Source organism: Manis pentadactyla, chromosome 1 (genome assembly GCF_030020395.1).
Source record: "Manis pentadactyla isolate mManPen7 chromosome 1, mManPen7.hap1, whole genome shotgun sequence".
NCBI lineage: Eukaryota > Metazoa > Chordata > Mammalia > Pholidota > Manidae > Manis > Manis pentadactyla.
Window position 1 is genome coordinate 21,998,183 of NC_080019.1, and position 20,514 is coordinate 22,018,696.

General features: G+C 40.8%; 1 protein-coding gene across 2 annotated transcripts in view; it reads right to left on the reverse strand.

Annotated features, from left to right (window-relative positions):
- Window positions 1–20,514, reverse strand: part of LRBA (LPS responsive beige-like anchor protein) — a 760,266-nt gene that overhangs the window by 5,005 nt on the left and 734,747 nt on the right. For both annotated transcript variants that reach the window (XM_036887834.2, XM_057493634.1), the window contains 3 exons: window positions 8,365–8,466; window positions 4,799–4,995; window positions 494–645 (listed from right to left, as the gene is read on the reverse strand). In XM_036887834.2, coding sequence (XP_036743729.2) covers window positions 494–645; window positions 4,799–4,995; window positions 8,365–8,466 — 451 coding nt within the window. The remainder of the gene's footprint in view (window positions 1–493; window positions 646–4,798; window positions 4,996–8,364; window positions 8,467–20,514) is intronic.

Here is a 20,514-nt window from a genome sequence, read left to right on the forward strand (position 1 = left end):
AATTACTTAAATGGTAAATTTTATATTTGTTACAATACAAAAAAATAGGAACTAAAATGAGTGACTATAATTAAGAGGAAATAAGATGCCAGATAAAGATGATCTCCCCCAAATTTACCACTTGGGAGGTTTTAGGAAATAAGCCAAACCTCTCAATGGAATCCTCATGGACAGAGATATGGGCATTTTACATTACACGTGGTTATGGATCTTATTTAAGAGAAAAGGTGCTTTAAGAAATATAAAAAGTTTTACAGCAATGTAATTGAAGCCTGTTACTTAAATCCTCTCTATTGCTGAAAAATTCAGCCTTTGTCCAAGAGTGGCAATGCCATCAGAAAAAAAAAATCACACTTTTTAAGAAAGTAATTTGGAAACCCCAATATTCATTGGCTTTTTTGATTACACAGGTGACCCTCACAACCCAGCCCACCCATCAGCCCACTTAAATAGACTCCTGCATTTTTAATACCGCCCACTATATCAGTGTTACCTCTGGTCGTAAGACAGGGCCATGGCCCGGATGCCGGCATCGCAGCCTGGATAGGCAAAGAGCTGCTTGAGGTCAGACACCTGCCAGACCATGACCACACCATTGTCTCCTCCTGTGAGCAGGTACTGCCCGTCGCGGCTCAGCTGGATGGCCTGTGAGACAAAGCAACATTCAGTAGAGCCGTGGCTCTAGGGACATGTCGGCCCACACCCGGTGTTTGATGAACTGCTACACAATGCCAGCTGCTGCTGCACAGGGAGAGAGCATGTACATGTGCCTGAAGAGTTTTTAGGAAATTTGAGTTGTAAAAACCTTCTGCCATTTCTCAGAAATCAAATGGACAAAGTTAGGCAGTACGTAATTTTTTTTTTAAGGAGGTGGCTAACACTTCCAGTTCTATAAATACTATATAAATGGGTGTAGTGTGTAGAACCAGCACATGAAAACAAGGAGCCTCCGGGCGTTTCTTCAGCTGTACTGTGGACATGCTAAGCCCATTTTGTACCAAGCAAGGTGAGTGACAGGCTAGCTGGCCTCATAGGCCCCAAAAGAGAATGCTGCCTTTGGGGCTATGGCCTCACAGGAGATGACCAACAGCCTCGGCACCTTCACTAGGCCTGCTGGATTTTTACAGTAGTTGGGAAGACGACTTCGTAGAGAACCACCACTTCCAGGGTGATTAAGCATTTTCTTCTTGCCCAGGACTGACTGCTTCCTGCTGGTACTGAACAGAAAGGGTGGACATGGCATTTGCTCTTCAGTCCTGTAAAATGGGCCAAATGCAGACCTCTGCCTGTTTTTGTATGACTTTTTACATTTTTTAATGGTTGAAAAATGTTGAAAGAAAAATGTTTCATGACATGAAAATTATATGAATTCCAAATTTCAGTGCCCACAAATAAGGTTTATTTAACCTATAACACAGCTACACCCATTCGTTTACGGCTACTTTCACAAGAAATTGCAAAAGAATATAATGCCTGTAAAGCCTAAAGTATGTACTATGTCCTTTTGCAGTAAAAGTTTGCCACCTCCTAATGTAAAAGGTCCCTCCTTACTCTAAGAGCTAATCCTATTACCCCTCCTCTCCTCCTGCCCATTTCCCTCCAAACCTTCTTTCCCTAGCTTGTTAAGATATAGATATTTCCTTTCTTTAGCTAGGTGGCATTGGGAGTTCTAGAAGTTACTGCAAACACTTGTCATCTTACGTCTACCTGGACACAGTGAATGTGGGAATACACAACTGAGATGGTGCTGGCAAGCCAGAAAGAAATCTGACTTCTGAAATCATATTATACTGTTCTGCACTCAGTGTTTTAGTACTGCTGCTTAAGTCTTTAGCCTACTCTTTGACAAAATTTTTTTTAAAATCATAGAAAAGAATTGTTTCATAGCCATTCAATTCATTCATGTAAATACAAACTTCTGGTTTCTTAGTTTATTCTCAACACTCAACACAAAAATGCATCAAATAAAAACCCATGTGTGGAAGATAGTTACATATAAGAAGTTTTCTCTAAATTTAATCAAATACAAATGGTATAATTTTTTTCAATGTAAGTAAAAATCAGTACCTTTTCCCCCCATTCATTTAAGATATGGAAATCTCTAGGGCGATGCTTCTGGGAATTACAATGCAGACTAGGACAAATAATTGTTTGTTACACTTACACAATTCAGCTGATGAAAATCTATTAGCCTATGGCTGTGGTTCACTTGAGTTTATTCTGGAGGTTTTTTACTAGATAAGTGTTTATATTAAACATAAATTAAAATAATTAATCTTTAACTATTTGTTCTGGTAAAGAATCTCTAATCTTGTTCTGTCTGGAATTAAGTAAAACTGGGACTTTAAGGATTATACGTTTATCAGCATCCAAAACATTTTAATAAGCTAGGTGCCTACTAAGGTGAAGAAAAGGCTTCTTGGCCTTTCTCGCGAGGAACCCGTCAATGCCCCGGAGGTGGGAGCGGGCAGTGTTTACCGGATGGCACCCTATTTTCCATCCAACCAGCACTCATGTAATTCACATAATTCTTAATTCTAATATGTCTCCTCAGTATTCAGGTCGGGTGGAGACTATAGATTTTAAGAGGGCCCCAGAGACATGTTCATCTCATCCTCTGAAGTCCTGAGTGTTGTGGACAATGCTGTGGCCGCGCTGGTGTTTAAGATGGTAACCAGCAGTCTATAGCGGGCTTTGGGGGTGATCACGTCCTACAACACAGCTTCCTCAAGAAAAGCAAAGAATTGAGTTCTTGTGAGTGAAACAGTGGTTATACTCTTTAAAATAAATTCACTGCTCTGTACAGGTTGCCCACTTAAATTTAAGTTATTCATTAAGATATCTAAACACTGCCTCGTTTATGTGCTGTGATATGTTAACCAAATGCCACTGAACAATCTGGCATCTAAATAAAAACAGGTGGGAAGCCTTGATTAGCACAGAGGTTCCCCAGGCTGCCTGCCTGCCTGCCTGCAGGGTTCTTGGTATTTCAAAGGAACTTAATTTCTGGTCTGAGCTGATGACTAATTTGTTTCCATGGTTTCCCTTATACAACAGGCTCAGACTGGAGCAGGATGGAGCTGGAGGTTTCTGCTCTGTGATGTCTCTCATTCCCAGCCTGTGGTTTCCCTCATTCCTTCCTAGCTGAGGCAGTTAGCTGAGAGATGCTGGTCTCTGGGGCTTTGGGCAGGTTGTGCTTGTTTTAGGCAAACTCACTTTAATCACACAGTTGCAGGTTAGCAGATGAAGTGCAGGAGTGCTGAGAATAGGCAACGGATTGTTAAGCCTTAAGTCCAGTGGGAAAGATTACAGAGGGAAAAAAATGATGGCTCTAGGGCAGAGAGGAAAAGCATGTGTGTATGGACAGTCTGCAGAAAGTGTCCCTACTACTATCGCAAGGAGCCTGCCAGAGCCTTTGGTACTGGCTGAAATGCCACATGTATTGTTTTAGCGAGCGAGAGATTTCAAATTATCTTGCAGATTTATTACTGTAGCTGACAACATAATTGCAGCTCAAAGTGACAGATTATCAACATCATTACTGTAAAGAAAAAGATAAAAGCAAAAATCCTCTGATACGTACTTGGTTTAAATAAAGTATCAGAAGGAAGGGAAAAATAAAAGCCAAGTATGAGTGCGTGCCTCTGTGGCAGAGGCTGTCAGAGGGCAATGTAGCAACTCACAGGGGTGGGGTGACGGAGAAGAAAGCCATCCACTGCGTCAGGAATCGGTCCCGGGCTACCGGAGCAGCTAGTGCCCTTGATTTCATCCATGTAATCTGTCCTTAGGGTTTTTCGGTCTTTAATACTTCCTGACCCCAGTAGTTACTAGAGAGAAGGGGGTGATCAGACTGCATCCGGGAAACCGGAGCCTTGATGTGCCCTCAGCTGCCCTGGGTGGGGAACAGCAGTGAGGAATATGGCAGGCGCCGGCCTGCGGCTACTCGGAGTGCAGAGGCCTCTGGGCCCTTCCCCCGCCCCCGGCAGGCTGGGGCCTCCTCACTGTTCCCGTTCACTTTCTCCCCACCCCGTCCTGGAAAATGCAGGGGCACCACAGCCTCACTTTACCCTAACCTGCTCCAGCACATTGGGCGGTGAGAAAAGGAGGACCTTGAAAACCGGCCTCTCCGAAGAGCAGCCCTTACCCTTTGCTCTGACCTCTCCTACTTACGGAGCCCTGGCCTGCAAATGAAGCAAGACCCGGAAGATCTAGCATCACCAAGAGGGGGAAGGTGTCGAGTTCACATCCTGATCTGAGGTCCAGTGTACTGGGCAGGGTTTGGTCCTGTTACCCAGAAGGAAGTCAAGTCTGCACTGCGATTCTGATCCTGAACAGCCACCATCCCCCCACCGCCGCCGTCCATCTGCCCAGGGGTCAAGAGGCGCCAGCTTTAGGTACACTCTACTTGAAGGCTCTCCCTGGCTTTGGTACTTGGAGAACAACAACGTGCAGTTAACTTCCTCAGATTAAAAAATGAAAAAAGCTGAGCAGTGCCTTTGAAGGCCACCCAGGTTGACTTCACAAGACTTTAAGAAAACCTCTTCTGCTGAAGGATCATCCAGGGCCTCCCGTAAGGGTCTCGGCACAGAGCTTTCCGGCCGAGCATGCCGTCGGCCCAGCCGGGACAGGCTGCGGTCTGCGAGGTGCACGAGCCTCGTCCAGGGGCCACCTAATGATCTTCTGGTGTGGAGGAGAGGCCCTCGGAGACGCCGAACCAGAGGTCTCCTCAGTGACCCCCCTCCCCTCTCGGCCACCTGCGGGGCGGCCAAAGTCCAGAAAGCCCCTGCGGCGCACTCACCCTGATGTTATCCTCCGTCTCCACAGCGGCCTGCAGTTTTCCATTCACGCTGAATGTACAGAAGCTGCCGTTCTCATAGAATATCACACAATGCCCCTCTCTTGAGGCTTGAATGAGTTTCGGTTTCAGACAGTTTTCTGGGCCCTCCAAAGTCCTCAACAAGTCCCCATTCATGGAATGTATGAGACACGGGCCTTCTAGGAAAAGGCGAGAAATAAAAGGCAAAATTAATTTTTTTAATGAGAGCAATTGTGATCTGAATCTGGACTGCAGATCAGACAGATGACAGCACACTGCAGTTGTAGAACGCCTTACACAATTAATTGTGTATCTTACACAGGTTACTTTGTGAAGTCTCCTCTGTATGCCGCTCAGATCTCACCTTCCACTTGGGGGAGGAGAAATCAAGTCACACGTGTCAGGTCTGTAAGATAAATTCTAGCCGGAATAAGCAGGCAAAGAGAGGCAACAAAGGGCCAGGTAATTTATTTAAATACCCCCGGGTGAGGTTCTGTGGACTTCTTGTCACAGGCCAGCGAAGTCACACCCGGTTGGGGAGGTGGGGGGCTCATAAGGGATTAGGAGGGGGAGGAGTGGGCAGGCAATCCTAGGGGGCGTGGAGAGGTATGATTGGCTAAAGGTGACATAATAGACAACTAGAAACTTTTTCTCCTTCCAAGAGGGAGGAGGCTGACATCCGGGTCATAGTTGGCACATCAGGATGGAATTCAGGGAGAGCTGCCCCCTTCCCATATAAGGCATGGACCTTGGGGTCTGGTCTGTTCTCCCCCTATGGCATCTCTCTGTTCTGTTTGCATGTCCTTGTTTTTCCTTCCTCCAGCCTAACAAGGTCCTCTTCTCCTTAAGAGAGAGGAAGTTACTTTACGGAAGTCACTATGCCAAGAGACGATAAAAATAGGAGGAATACAGAAAAGAGCAGGGCAAATTTCAAATCCTAGAAGAGCTTTCAGGATGGCTGAGCCGCCATCAAACCCGCAGAGAGGCCCCGCGCCGCGCCTCCCGTGCCGATGGCGGCCACCCCGCGGGCCCGCGCAGGGAGCGCGCTCGGGCGGCTTCTGGGTCCTCGGCCTTGGGCGCCCCACTGCTCACTGCTTTACAATGAGAGAAGGTCCCTGGCAGGCCACCGCCTGGCCCCCAAGGCATGTTCATCTAGAGACCCCTCTGCCACCTCTCCTGGGCAACTGACCGCACTTCCCCGCTGCTCCCCACGCGAGCGGCGGCAGCCCCCGCTCCCAGCTCCCCAGGCGGAGCCCCGGAGGCTGCCGAGGCCAGGGCGCCACCCACGGGCCCACACACACAGCAGGGCGTTTCCATCCCTGCCCAGTGCCCACCACACGCAGTGGAGAGGGCGCGGGTGACCGGACCTGCCGTGTGACGGGCAAGTCCTACGAGATGTCCGGGTCAGCAAGAGGGGGGTGGAGTGTATGCGGGCTGCTCTCCGGGGTTTCTCAGGCCTCAGCCCCACGTGACCGCTAAAAGCACGTCCTTCCGCACATACGGCACTCAGCTTTTTCTTGACCACTTGGGGAGTTCATAAGCTTTTCGTGTTCTCAGCATTTGCTTTCTTTGCTTTGCACCATTCCAGCGTGCATGCATTTCAGTTACTTATCAGTCTTTAACTGACACCAGCCCTCAACAGCACGGCTCAAATGTCAGTTATCACCGTGACTGTTAAGTTCACACTTGGCAAGAGCTCCTCAGTCTATAAATCACTATGTACATAGCAGGTGTGCATCATATCAGTGACCAACCGTGTCACCTCTTTCCAGGCTGTCCGGAGCGGTCCCTGCACGCGTGCTACTTGTTCACGCACACATGGCCAATTGTGCAGTTGGTACCTCCTCCTCTCCAGGGGTGAACCCACGTGACATTTGACAAAAACAGATCATCAGAAGAGGGTATTGGCCAAGAGAGGTGAGACTGCGCTAAGGAAATGGACAGGGGTAAAGCTAAGCGAGAAATGTGAATGGAGTATAAATGGGGCTCTGGAGGAAAGCGCTGACTGCGGGGATGTGGGCATTGCTGAGCCCTGGGTGGTAGGCATCCAGAGGACATCAGTGAAGGTGAACTTAGGGGCAGAAATGAGGAAAGGGGTTACAACAAAAATGGTGATGTTCCCTAAGAACTGATGCCAGCAAATCCTCCCCATGAAAGGAACCCTTTGGGGTATTTCAGAACATTGAAAGTACAGATAATAAAATGTTGGAAGCTGATCCAAACAGGAAAGAGAATAGCACCTGGTCACAGAAAACCCTCAAGCTCCTGAAGTTATACAAAAGGAAGGTGGCAAGCACTACACAAAGTCCTCCTGATAAGTTTTTCACAAAGAAAAAAATTATTTAATTCTCAATGTTTCTAATGTTTTAAATCACAGTGCATTAAGTAAATGTGATTTCTATTTTTTTATGTTTATATATGTGTGTGTGTGTGTGTGTGTGTGTGTGTATACAACTAAGAGAATTTTTAATGTTTTGACAGAAGTTTTTAAAGGCCATGAACAATCATCATTTCTCCTACTGATTATGAAGATCCACTGCATGGTTTCAGCTTACATGGAAGTTTTTACGGTCCTGTACCACCATGTAAACCAAGGACAACCTGTGATAAGATAGGTTCATTTTCTACATCTAGTTTGGTTCCCATATTGTCCAAGAACACATGTTCGCTCAGGATATAGAAAATCACTGGGTATAAGACATAAAAAACACTGTAATTTAGAATTCTTGCTATCATTATTATTATTTCATTATTTTGACCAACTAAAATTTTTAATTCAATCTTTGAATATTTAATTAGTTGTTAGCTAGCCTAAGCATTATAGTTCAAGATACAGATAAAGCGACACAAGTACTCCCTTTCAGATAAGCCTAAAAGATAGGAGATTGCAAGACTTTTTCCTGTGTTCTAGACCTTTAGTTGAGGGCAGGGACACAGAGAGCTGGACTGTCTATTACCATGGAATAAGCAATGAATCAGGAAGAGCTCTGCTCCCAGTCACATCCTGAGTTGCGTGTGCTCTCTGAAAACGTGTTTAGTATCAGCGGCCTAAATGCCTGTTGACCTTCACCAGGGCAAACCTCCCATGGACCAGTGGAGTATCTCCACGCCGTTCCCAGTGCTGTCCTGGGTCCGGCCTTCTTCTGAGATTTGCAAGTTGAAATAGACGAGGTCAGGAGCTTCCACCCAGGTGTGAGACAGAACCAGCCCACCGTCCAGAAGAATAAACACACGAAGACGTTCCTTGTTCCTGCCTCCCTCTTTAGAGCAATGCTGTGAAACGGAACTTTCTGCGATGATGGAAATGTTTCGTATCTGTGCTGCCAAGCACAGTAACCACCGTGTGTCACTACCGAGCACCTAAAATGTAGCTAGTGCCACCAAGGAGCTGAACTTTTTATTTCGGCTGAATAGTCCTGCGTGGCTCATGGCTACCACAACAGACAGCATTCATTTTTAGAGAAAAAAGTACCAAATTCATCTTTGGTAATTTGTTAACTAGAAAACTCAAAAAATGCATGCATTTTATGAAGGCACCACAGGTTTACCTTTCGAACCACTTAGCACCAGGCCAAGCTCAGCACAGACGGCAGCACAGGTGATCTCATAGTCGTGGCCTGTCAGCATGGCCCGAGGAGTGGTGGTCTCACCTTCAGGAAAAAACAGGAAGAACAAATCAATCCAAGTTCACACAGGGGCTTTTCTCCCTCTACTCAAATAATCCGCAACTTGTTCCTAGCTCCCATAACGCCTAAACTGTTCATTTATAGTTTGAGGATGCGTCCAAAAATCCGATTTTAAGACTAGATTCAAATTATATAATATAGTTTGAGGACCACATGTTGCTAAATTTCTAATCCTTATGGATTATCAAACAACAATGGCTGAAAACTCAGAGTAAAATAAGACAAAAATCCGTGTTATAAATGCCTCAGATACGGTCCAAACATAAATATAAGCTGCTTGATTAGATGATTTATGGATGGATGAGTATACAAGCAGGGATGACTTTGGCTTTATTCACATTTCACAGAAAGGCGGCCCCTGCCTATCTTCCTCCTCGTGGGCCGCAGAGACCCTGTCACAGTGAAGACGGTGGGACCGAGCGCTGCTCTGAAACACCTATCATCCTGACATATGAATCTCACCAAGTGTGTTTTCCTATGGTTCACTCAAAGAACAGCAGAGAAATAAACTCTTACATGAGAGCTCTTTACTGAGAGCAACTGAACATTAGGGGAGAGGCCTGAAGAAGGGGGACCCAAGGAGGGGCGTCCAACTAATGGAAGATATTTCAAAACATTTTCGCAAGTAGAAGTCATCCTCTATTTCAGTCCCAAATGAGAAAGAAACAAACTGTGGCTGGCTAATAAGCAACGCACCCCACGACACAGACAGACAAAATAATAACTGGCTTGATTTCCTTTGTAGTTTAAGTCATGCCAGGCCACAGGATGAGCTGCATTCCATAGTCAGCCCGAAGAATACCATTTGCAGTCCTCTACTTTTATAATCTCTAAGGACAAAGACACAAAAAGCCTTTATAAATGGGACTAGAGTACAGGATTCTGTTGGCATTATAAGATTTTCTTGATTTGGATGGCTTTTATAGTATGATTGATAAATGATACTGTGTAATCCAAAGGGGGCCGATGTGTCCAGAAAGTGGGTCACTAGAAGTAGCTGTGGAACTCTGGAAGAGGGTAACCTGTCATACTAACCCTAGACCCTTGACAGTCCTCGGCACAGTCACCCGCTCTGGAGAGAAAAGGCAGGCAGGCCAGGGAAAACCCAGCGGAAACCTGCTGTCCTTGCGAGGCAAATACTGGCTGTAAGAAGAATTAAACTAGCCCTCATTGCAGCGGCTTTGATGTTGCCTTGAACCCTCTCTGCTAGAGGGTTTTATGCTAGAACTCTCTCTGAAATTTCATGCAAAAATCTATGTACATGCCTATCTTTTTCTGGGGATTCCAGGGGTGGGAGGCGGGAGTGGGGAGGGAAGGAAGGAAAACAGTTTTTACTGAATGCACAGAGATCCATGACCAAACCCAGGTGGGGGCCTCTCCTGGGAGGATAGGGGCCTTGCTTGCACTTCCCGCCTGACTGCACTCACTGCAGCCACAGTTACTGTGTGGGTCTCCATTACACGTCATTATCACAATGCATCCTCTGTGGCCTGTACTGCACAGCTGCGTCCCCAGGGTCCTCTATGGCTTGGTGACTACAGGTACTTCTGAGTGAGATTTAAGTAAATGGGCATCATATCAAACCTTGTACTACATGCACTGCGCCACATGCTGCAGCCGCTGGGACAGGCCTTTGTGTCCAGTGACAGAGGGAGGCCTCAAATGACATATTAAAAGGCAAGGGGATAAGTGGAAAGGGGCTAGACTTCATCTGATTTAAAGTTTAGAAACCTCTTTGTGGAGGGAATCTCACCTTAATTACAAAGTTCACTTGACATTTTCTAAACCAAAAAATTTGTTACAAGATCAACTACAATTCCTTAAAAAGCACACACATTTGGGAAATTTTTAAAGAAGCAAATAATGCAATTTCTGTTCAAGGTAAGTCCTGCCACAAAAATCAGAAATAAATGTTTTAAAAAGTTACAGATATATTAGCACAGATTCATAATTTTCCCTTTTCCCAAAATGCTCTACAGTCCACAAAAATACTGCCCAATGTTATCTTTGAAATTAATGCCTAATTGTATCTATTGGCAACAATTTTTAAAATCAAGAATTAAAATCATTCATATCTAAGGAACACATTTTCAGCGTGACTGTTCCTTTTACGTTTCCATAATTATCCTTTATGGAGGGGTAAGAGCTGTGTTTCAACTAGAACCCTCTGGGAGTTCTCCAGTGAAGAGGGGAGGCCGGAGGGGACACTGATGACAACTGAAAGCCCCCAGGTGTTAGCCCGAGGACACCAAGGGCAGGTGGGGAGTGGGTGCCCAAGGGACTCCGCCACCTGAGCATGTCAGTGCTAACATTTGGTTTTCTGCATCTAAGAATATTTTCTAAGGAACGTGGGAAGGCAGTGAGATTGCTGTCAATTGCATTTCTTTCTTTAGTGTAAATGAGTTGAAATACTGTGAATTTTCTATGACTATAAAGCTAGAGTTTAGGAAGCCTCACATTAGCCCCATGAAGTGGGTTAAGACGTAAAAGCATCCTTTTTTGCAAACTCATAATTAAGATTTTTGTAAGTATGCTTTACTTGCAAAATATCAGTTTCCAATAATTCATACTATACCAATAATTTCCACCTCCACAAATGAGCACACACACACACACACATGCATAATTTCAAAACTGAAAAGATTTTTCTTTTCCTAGAACCTGATCTCTAAGTAAAATGTTCTCTAACCCAGGAAGCAAGTTAGACAGTTCAGGAAATACAGGGGGAGGTATGGGGGGAAGAAGAGGAAAGGAAGAGAAAAACAACAAATTAAAAGCATAAGGGTAGACATGATTGCTGGAATCTTTTCAGGTAACTGGCTTCACAAACACTTCACTAACACAGTGAAAGACTGAGCTACATAACTTCCCGCCCTTTAGGAACGCATGTGAATGGCCTCTAAAAACTCACAAGCAATATAAGGAGAGGGATAAATTCCTTCAAGAAAAGCTATTTCTAGTCTTGCTTAAAGACTGAACCGTGTGCTCTCTTTATTATCTGCTGTGCAGATCGAGTGTTCTTTACATTTGCTCATCAAGTATCTGTTCAAAATAATAGCTGATGGGTTTTGATTAGTTCTAATAAACCAAATGTTTTAAATCTTAAAATTTCACTATAGCAAATAGAATGATATGCTATGGGACTTAAAGCCAACAGGTCTAAACTGTTTAAATTCAACAGATATTTTGGGAACCACTTGAGATGAAATTATTAGGGTAGAGGGACAATCAGAGGCAGAATACATTTCTATGTGGTTTACAGAATCTATTTACCTCTCTGATGTTACACTGTTACACATCACCCTGGATCCTGAGCACAAGCAATAACATCCTGCTGAAAGGAGAGACAAAACCCCTACAGATTTGTGTCTTTCTATTTGGAAAGCCTAGAAACAAAATCTAGAAGCCACATAACTCCTTGTCATTGTAGCACTCACCGAAATCTGTCCTTCCCAACCTCTTACCAGCCCACAGAGTTCATACCTAGGGAGGGAAATGAGGCTCAAATAAGACAATACTTGGCCATATGTTACTTTTTCAAATACCCCAAAACGATCGGTATCTCTCACTGATATCTCTAAACCAAATAAAAAGAAGGAAAAAAATGTCTCCTGAAAAATATCAGGTTAATTCTTTGATAAAAATTTGTAGTAGTTCATGCACACACACAGTCTCTACTTTTGCTTTCTGAGATAGGAAGATCTACCAAAAGCTAGATCATAAAGCAGAACAGATTCCCTTAAGAACCTTTTAAAGTCTTACTGCTTGAAAAATCGTCATGGCTTTCAATAAAGCTGAGAGAAAAATTTATCTTGCTGCTAGTTTAAGGGGCTACACTTCAAACCCTTCTTAGAGAAAAATAAAAAGAGAAAGAGGATAGACTTCTTGGACTGCTTTGAAAAGCCTGAGCAATTACTTCAAAGGAAAGGGTGTCTTTGTCCGGAGAGCAGGTTTATGACTACTGATGCAAATCCTACCCAAAGGTTGAAAAGGATACTCAGTGCATCTTTATGGATGGCCTTAAAGAAGATGAACAAGTCAGAGGAGATTAAAGACAGTCCAAAGCCTGCCACGAACACCAGGACGCACCAGTTCCTACAGATGTGCTTTTCTCAGTATGAATTCTGAGCATCAGTGCTAACCTAACGGGCACTGTTACAGACGCAACTGGCATTTAAGCAGCACAAGAGGCCCCTAATACCCAGGTAGCACTTACGGTGGACCTATCATTATAAATTTTAGGTGAAATGCTATACACCATTAAGGCAGAATAACAAACGTTTTTATTAAATGTGTTTCTTTGGTGCCTTCATAACACTAAGTGTCTTTCTACAACAAATGGACTCTGAGCCACTTAAAGTTATTCCTGAAAAAGGAGAAGAACAAACAGTAATTTCTCTAGTATCCTGTTCATAAATATCCAATGAGAAAATACTTCAAAAGATCTGTCTCCATTAAAGCAAAGGAGATTAATAATCCAGGTAAAAATAGACCTGACATGTATTTCTGACAAACTTTGAATTACATTAAAAAAAATAATAAGGTTCTTGGTATTTTTGGCATCATCTTCTCAGTCTTCTGAAAATTAAATTATTTAAAAATGTCCTGCAAAGTTCTCATTAGCAGTTTAAGTATGTTATTAGAAGAGAGAATATCCCCTCCATTCTTTTACCATTTTTTTTCATACCATCTGATATGAAATGAAGTTTGGGTCAACATTTTCCCTTTTTTAGTTTTGTAGAAATAAAATTAGTTCTTCCAATTAATACTTAGTTTAGATGACTCCTGGACCAGAAGTTAGTATTTCCCATTTGTTTACTCATTCTTCCCTTTACTCTTTTGTTCGAACATTTATTGGGCATTTTATACACAATGCACTGTAGAAGCAGGCAGGCAAATGCAATATGGCCTTTTATTTATAAATGACTTGATTTTAAATGGTCATTGGATCAGGCTTTTATTCACCTTACTATAAACCTGCAAATTATGAATATCTATACCTGGAAAGGTCAAAAGGCTGTACTGAAGTCCAAACTATTTGTTACAACTGAATTTTTATACAAAATGAATAATGTCAATTAATGAAGTCCTTAAATAAAAAGATAGATAATTTTCCACAGTACTAAAATCTAATACCAGCTGACTTCATAGAGAAGTAAAACAAACAAGAAACCCGGCTTTGTTAAAAAAAAATCATTTAAATGTAAGTTTAAGAGCCTAAATACATAAGTTATTATGTATATATAGATTATTTAAAATCTAAGTATTACATAATATGTGCCAGTCATTTTCTACAGATGGATACTTGTGTTTTGCACATGCCTTTTGTTCCATTTAACTACATTTTGATTTCTACAAAACATTTCTTGAGAAAAAAGTACCATGTGAAAATTGAATACTAGGCTTTCTCATGTGGCTCACCATAATGGCATATCAAGAAAGGCAATGGCTTTTCTGTAGAGGAAATGAGGTTAGCTGTTAAATGTTTCTTGAACCTTTCCCATTAACTTCCTAATTTTTCAATGGTAATTAAAACACTACAATTATGTAAAGAGAAGCTATTTGAAATTTGTTCTGTTCATTCCATCTCCACCAACCCTTCCTCTCCTCTCTATCCATCATGTCTCTTTGTTGAAAATCTGTTAATTTGGTTAAACATATAGACTATAGAAAATAAGCCACACCTGCACTTAGGGGGTGACAACAATCAGATAGTAAGTTTTGGTAGCTTCCTCTTCTAAATACTATTAGAATTATTAATGCAAGATGACATAATATTGATATAAAATCAATTGTTAAGTTCTTGGTTTATAACCTTTCTCTTCTCTGTGATTGAGATAATATTGATACATATTTACATAAAAATTTGTAACAATGGAATTATCCTCTAAATTACATTAGAAAATGGGTTTGTATGTACCTACAATTGTATACTTATAGTATAACCTTAATTGTGTAATTATAATAAATAATACTTAAAAATTACAAAATCCTATCATGACATATATTAACGTAAGAATTCACTATAACAAAAATAATTCTACATTGTCCTTTCCAAATACTGAGTGCTTTAGTGCCAGGGTTGAATCAAATTCTCTATAGCTGATGGTCCACCAATTAAGTAAAATTAAAAATAGTTTAGTGGTTAAGAATGGTGCCTCTGGACTGTAGCACCCAAGTCTGGACCTAGGTTCATCATTGCTGTGTGACCTCCTCTGGGCAGGTTCGCACAGGTCTAGTAACACACACCATCCACAAGGCTCAGGGCAGGTACAAGCATATTTATAATCTCTCTGTGCCTCATCTATAAAACAAGGGCAGTAATAGTCCCCAAAGGACTACTCTGAGGATTCATGAGTTACAATGTAAAGTGCTTAGGACAGTGCCAGGCAGGTGGTGAGCACCCAGTATCCTCTAGTAGTAGTAACAGTAGACACACAGACCCAGATATCTAAAATATATCATCATACATGTAGTTTGATGACCTTTACCCTCAATAATACAGAGAGCATATCTTTCCATGTCACTATCACAGATTCATAACACATTATGGCTGTACAGTATTTCATTATGTGGACATATCAAACTGCACTAAACTAAATTTCTTTTTCCTCTCTTGAGATTTTTTTTCATTTGCTGACTCCCCACATAGGGGCTCGTCTTTGGCTCTAATTCATTGATAGCTCATGTTACTATATATGGGTGTCCAGCAACATAATAAGCCTTAGCAAATTCTGCCTTCAAAAAGAATGCAGATAGTTATTAAAATAAAATGTCCATATTTTCTGATATGCACATCAGGAGTAGGATTCTGATGAATAGTAACTGAAATTAAAAACTATTTTTATCTATTTTAAATACCCAAGTCACATGCAATTCTTTGTAATGTGTCTTTGTTAATATTTTAAAAGTTCCTTTGTTAAAGATACATAAGTAAGGCACTAACGAAAACTGCAGATGGTCCTTACATCAGGAGCACCCTGGATCTGGCACCAAAACCAAGGCAGCAAAAGTAAAGCCAAACCAAACCAGAGCAGGTGGGACTATGCCAAACTAAAAAGCTGCAGCAAAGAAAACCATCAGCAAAACGAAAAGGTGACCTGTGGAATGGGAGAAAATATTTGCACATCATATACTGATAAGTTCATATCCAAAATATATAAAGATGCAATAGTGAAAAAAAATTAATGAAGTCTAGAAAATCTGATTAAAAAAATGGGCAGAGGATCTGAGTAGGTATTTATAAAAAAAAAAGACATACAGGTGGGCCACCAGGTACATGAAAGGTGCTCGGCATTGCTAATCATCAGGGAAATGCAAATCAAAACCACAATGAGATATCACTTCATGCCTGTTAGAATAGCTGTTATCAACAAGACAAGAAATAACAAGTGCTGGCAAAGATGTGGAGAAAAGGGAGCCCTGGGGCACTGTCAGTGGGCCCGTAGATTGGTGCAGCCACTACGGACAACTGTATGGAGGTTCATCAAAAAATTAAAAATAGGAACACCATATGATCCAGCAAGTCCACTTCTAGGTATTTATCTAAAGGAAATGAAAACACTAACTTGAGAAGATATCTGCACCCCCATATTTTCTGCAGCATTATTTATAATAGCCAAGACATGGAAACAACCTAAGTGTCCACTGATGGATGAATGAATAAAATGATATAGATCTATCAATGGAATTCTATTCAGCTGTTACAAAGGAAAGAACTCCTGCCATTTGCGACAACATGGGTGGACCCTGAGAGCATTATAATAAGTGAAATAAACCAGAGACAGAAAGACAAATACCATTATGATCTCACTTATATGAGGAATGTAAAATTAAAAATTAAAAACAAAACGCAAATGAACTTACACATACAGGGAAGAGACTGGTGGTTGCCCAAGGAGGGGATGTGGTTAGAGGTGTGCAGGAGGGGGGATTGGACAAAATGGGAAAAGGTAGTCAAAAGGTACAAATTTCCAGTTATAAAATAAATAAGTCCCAGAGGTTTAACATACAGCATGTTGACTGTAGTTAATAATACTGTGCTGTGTATTTGAAAGTTGCTAAGAGAGTAGATCTTAAAGGTTCACATCACAGGATGTACAGTAAGGGATGTTAGCTAGATATATTGCAGTAATATTTCATGATATATACATATATTGAGTCATACACACTTCAAACCAATACAGTGTTATGTCTGTTAGATTGCAATTAAAACAAACAAAACATCATGCCCCTACTCACCCCACGGGAATAAAGCAACCTTTCAGGTGTAGAAAGTTACAAGCACAAGAATAAAAGCTAAAGAGCTCAAAAATCATGAAGCCTTAAGGCACAAGAAGCAGAAAGAATTCTAAGGATTCTTCTTTCCTAAAAACACTTCAAACCCAAAATCTGAAGTCTGACCAAACCTATTTGAATATGAGAAAAACTACTTTAAAAAACAGGGCAATTGTTGCTTTGTAAAATAAACCAGTTGAGGCATTTAAGTACTTAATTTCACATAAAAATGGGCTTCCTTTCATAAATTCTCAGGAATACCTAAAGTACAATATGAGCTACATGCGCACAAAGCCACCATACAATTTCTCTAATGAAATGAACTTCTTGGAAGGTGGCAAAGTCAGTCTAATGTGTTGTTCCAGGAGGTCTTAATTAAATACCCTTTGTAGTTTATACAATAATGTCTCACACACACACACACACACTCTCTCTCTCTCTCTTTTATGCAATATTCTAAAAGCAGAAGAATCCTACTTTTAGGTTCAAAAATGATGAAGGAAGCAGCTTGTAATTTCAGAGTATATTCAGCCTCAGTTAAGTGAAAGAAGACACATTCAACATTTTAAGAACCTTAGTCAACTAGAGGGAATTTGTAGCTTCTTAGATTAATTCCAGCCAATGTCTGAAATTAAATTTCCTATCTAAGCATAAAGTATTAGGCAAACAACTCTCTTTGGTGTGGCACTGGTGAAGTCTACATATGAAGATAGTTTCGAGGGCATAAATCATCAGTTCTTTTGTTCTCATATTTATATGGCTACAGCCTCCGGCTGAATGGTACAGCCATTTTTCTCTGCAACTAAACAAGGTAAATAAATGTGATATATTGGCACATCACCCTACCACTCTGCATATGGTGCGCATTAAGGTTGTATTCATTTGCCATATGAATATAATTCCTTTTACCACATATACTATTAGTTACAAGCAGTAAATACAGAGTTGTTTTGCTGGAACTCGAGGGTCTGCATTACATCATGGGGCACTAAACATCCTGGACCTTCTGGAGAATTTCACAGATGTAGTTTTAATGTCACCTGAACTTGAACACTGCCAACATACTGCTTCAAACCCTACTTGATACATTCTTCAAGGAAGAAGAAAAATACAGGGCAATCTTAGGGTTAGTGCAATGGTGGACACCAAACGCCAGGCCACAAGGAAAGCTCTGGATGATATATGTGCATGGACTCATGCTCCTGACAAAGATTCAGATCAAGAGTCATACCACAGGTATAAAAAGGCTTCTTGTTTCAAGCCCTGTTTTCATAGTCAGAGTCTTGTGAACATAAGGCACCTAAAGTTAAAATATCATCCGAACAATTGCCTTCAACTATAACTTACTGAAGACCTGTCATCTATAGGGTAAGAGTTCATCTCATGATGAAGTGATGCTTTATTTTATTAGGCATATATTGTGCTTCCTTTTCCTTAAAAAAAAAAAAATATATATATATACATATATTTTACTTTTAGGTTCAAAAACGATAGGCATTATAATAAGTGAGCAAAGGTTAGGGTGGAGCAAAAGAAGGAAGAAAGTGATTTCTTTTACAAACTAATACAGTTCGACATAAAGTACATATCTTGGCATTTGTGACCCATAAATAACACATGACAGGCCATTAAAAACAAAGTGCACCTGTCCCATCAAGTCCTGATTTTCAAATTTGTCAACAGCAAGTCCCCAAACGCATCCAGCAGATGGTGCTCTAGGACGCCTACTTACGGACAGTAATACTGTTTGTGTTACATCCACCTATATTTTGGCAACACAAAGAATAAGGATTTATCAGTAGCTTCAGTAAAACCTATTATGCTTTGCGATAAAAAGAACATAATTCCTAAGTAAGTGCACAAAAATATACATATGCATAAGCACATGTGCACAGAGGCAACTAGTAAATAAGTCACACCTGGACATATTATTATACTACTTTTCTTACAGACTTGATGAGTAGTCTATGTATATCAGTGGTATTTACAGTCTTATGGCAAGATCATTCTAAATTCATTCAAAAAAAATTTAGAATGCCTTAATGTTAGAATTCATTTTTAATTATAGCACGAATGTCTCATTAGGGTGATACTAGTAAAATTAACAACAGTAGGATTTACGGTAATGACTTAAGTGATTGATGAGAGTATAACAAAGTGAAGTTTTAGACAGAGCAGAGGCAGGGCAGCTATGGCATACAGTACTTTAAAAAACAGCTCTGTGGTCTGTTAATGCTAGCCTTATGGTTAATAAAACCTCCTTTCTAATTAACGGCGCTGAAATATTCTTAAAGAACAGAATCTTGTTGTTATGAAAAAAATTTCGTTTTTTTTTTCATTAGACGCCATTCCCACAAAAGAGAAAGCTGACATAGATTAGTATGTCTGATTGCAAAGAGGAAAACAAAATGCCACCTTTCAATCAAATCAAAAACAATGCGAGAATGGAAAACTACTTTACTGAAATACTACACGCACAAATATATGCAACACTCTCAGAGTCAGCAACCATTTGCTTCTAAGCTAATCAACTGTGGCTTTAAAAAAAATTACTAAGATGCCTAAAAATACTTAACAAATATTTACTTTTAAATGCTTAATCAGCATTTAATTTTAAGTTTATGATCTATTAATGCCAGATAAAAATAGTGGATAAATAGTATTTATAAATTTTTATCTTGCTTATGAGATCAGTTCAAAGTGTGAAGTATTTAAGTGCCAACTGAATGCACTGGGGAATGTTTTCTCCAAAATTTGGGAATGTATAGTATGCATAGCATTATTCTGAGGGAAGAATGAGTATTTCAGGAAAAGCATACTGGCGGACAAGATTCAGTCCCAAACCACACAGAGGGCTACAGCAGAGAGAGATACCTCCCTGTAGAAAATATCTTTCACTGACATGTCCTTAGTTAATTTCATTTAAAAAAATTTACAACTAAATGGAATCCTATCTTAATTTTTCTTTTCAATAAGAAAATTGCATTCCATGGGAGATAACTATCCCAAGACAATAGAGACAATGAAAAACTATCTGTTATACAGGAAAACAAGGCTAATGTAACCTAAGCAGATTTCATAAAATGCTCAACCTTCTTCAAGTCCCAATTTATATTACATATATTTTATCCAGTTTGTATTAGCCTGATTTTGCCCAAGCAATGAGCATTTTAATATTGGATAACATGCTTTTTAAAAAAAATGGTGATAAAGCTATGAACTTTACATATAGCACTTAAATTTGCAGAAAATGGCATAGGCTTATCACCCTAGCAAGCAAAATCAATAGCTTATTCTCATGATTTTCCGAATAAAAAAACTAAATACTTGAATGAATAAGACCTATGAAATGCAGAAAAAGCAACAGCCCAGCTTTCTTTATCTATTTTCCCTTTAAGTGAGAAAGTCTAAATTCAAAAATTTAAGTTGAGGTGTTGTGTGCATTTATAGACCACACTGACATGATATATATAAAAGCCTGACCATATCTTAAAGGTCACTTATACTGCACTCACAAAATACAATGTAGCAATGAGCGTGTAACCTACAAGTCCTCCTCTGGAAGCTCTGGCTTCGGCAGCTGCATTGTGGAGTCATCAATGAGCCAGAGGCTTATAAAATCCAAACCGGCTTGCATGAATGTGCTAAACACGGTTCACATGTGGCAAAATTGTCTTTGTTTTTGTTTGTTCATCATTTTCTTTTGAAAAGCTTGGACTGGCTTGTTCACTTTTC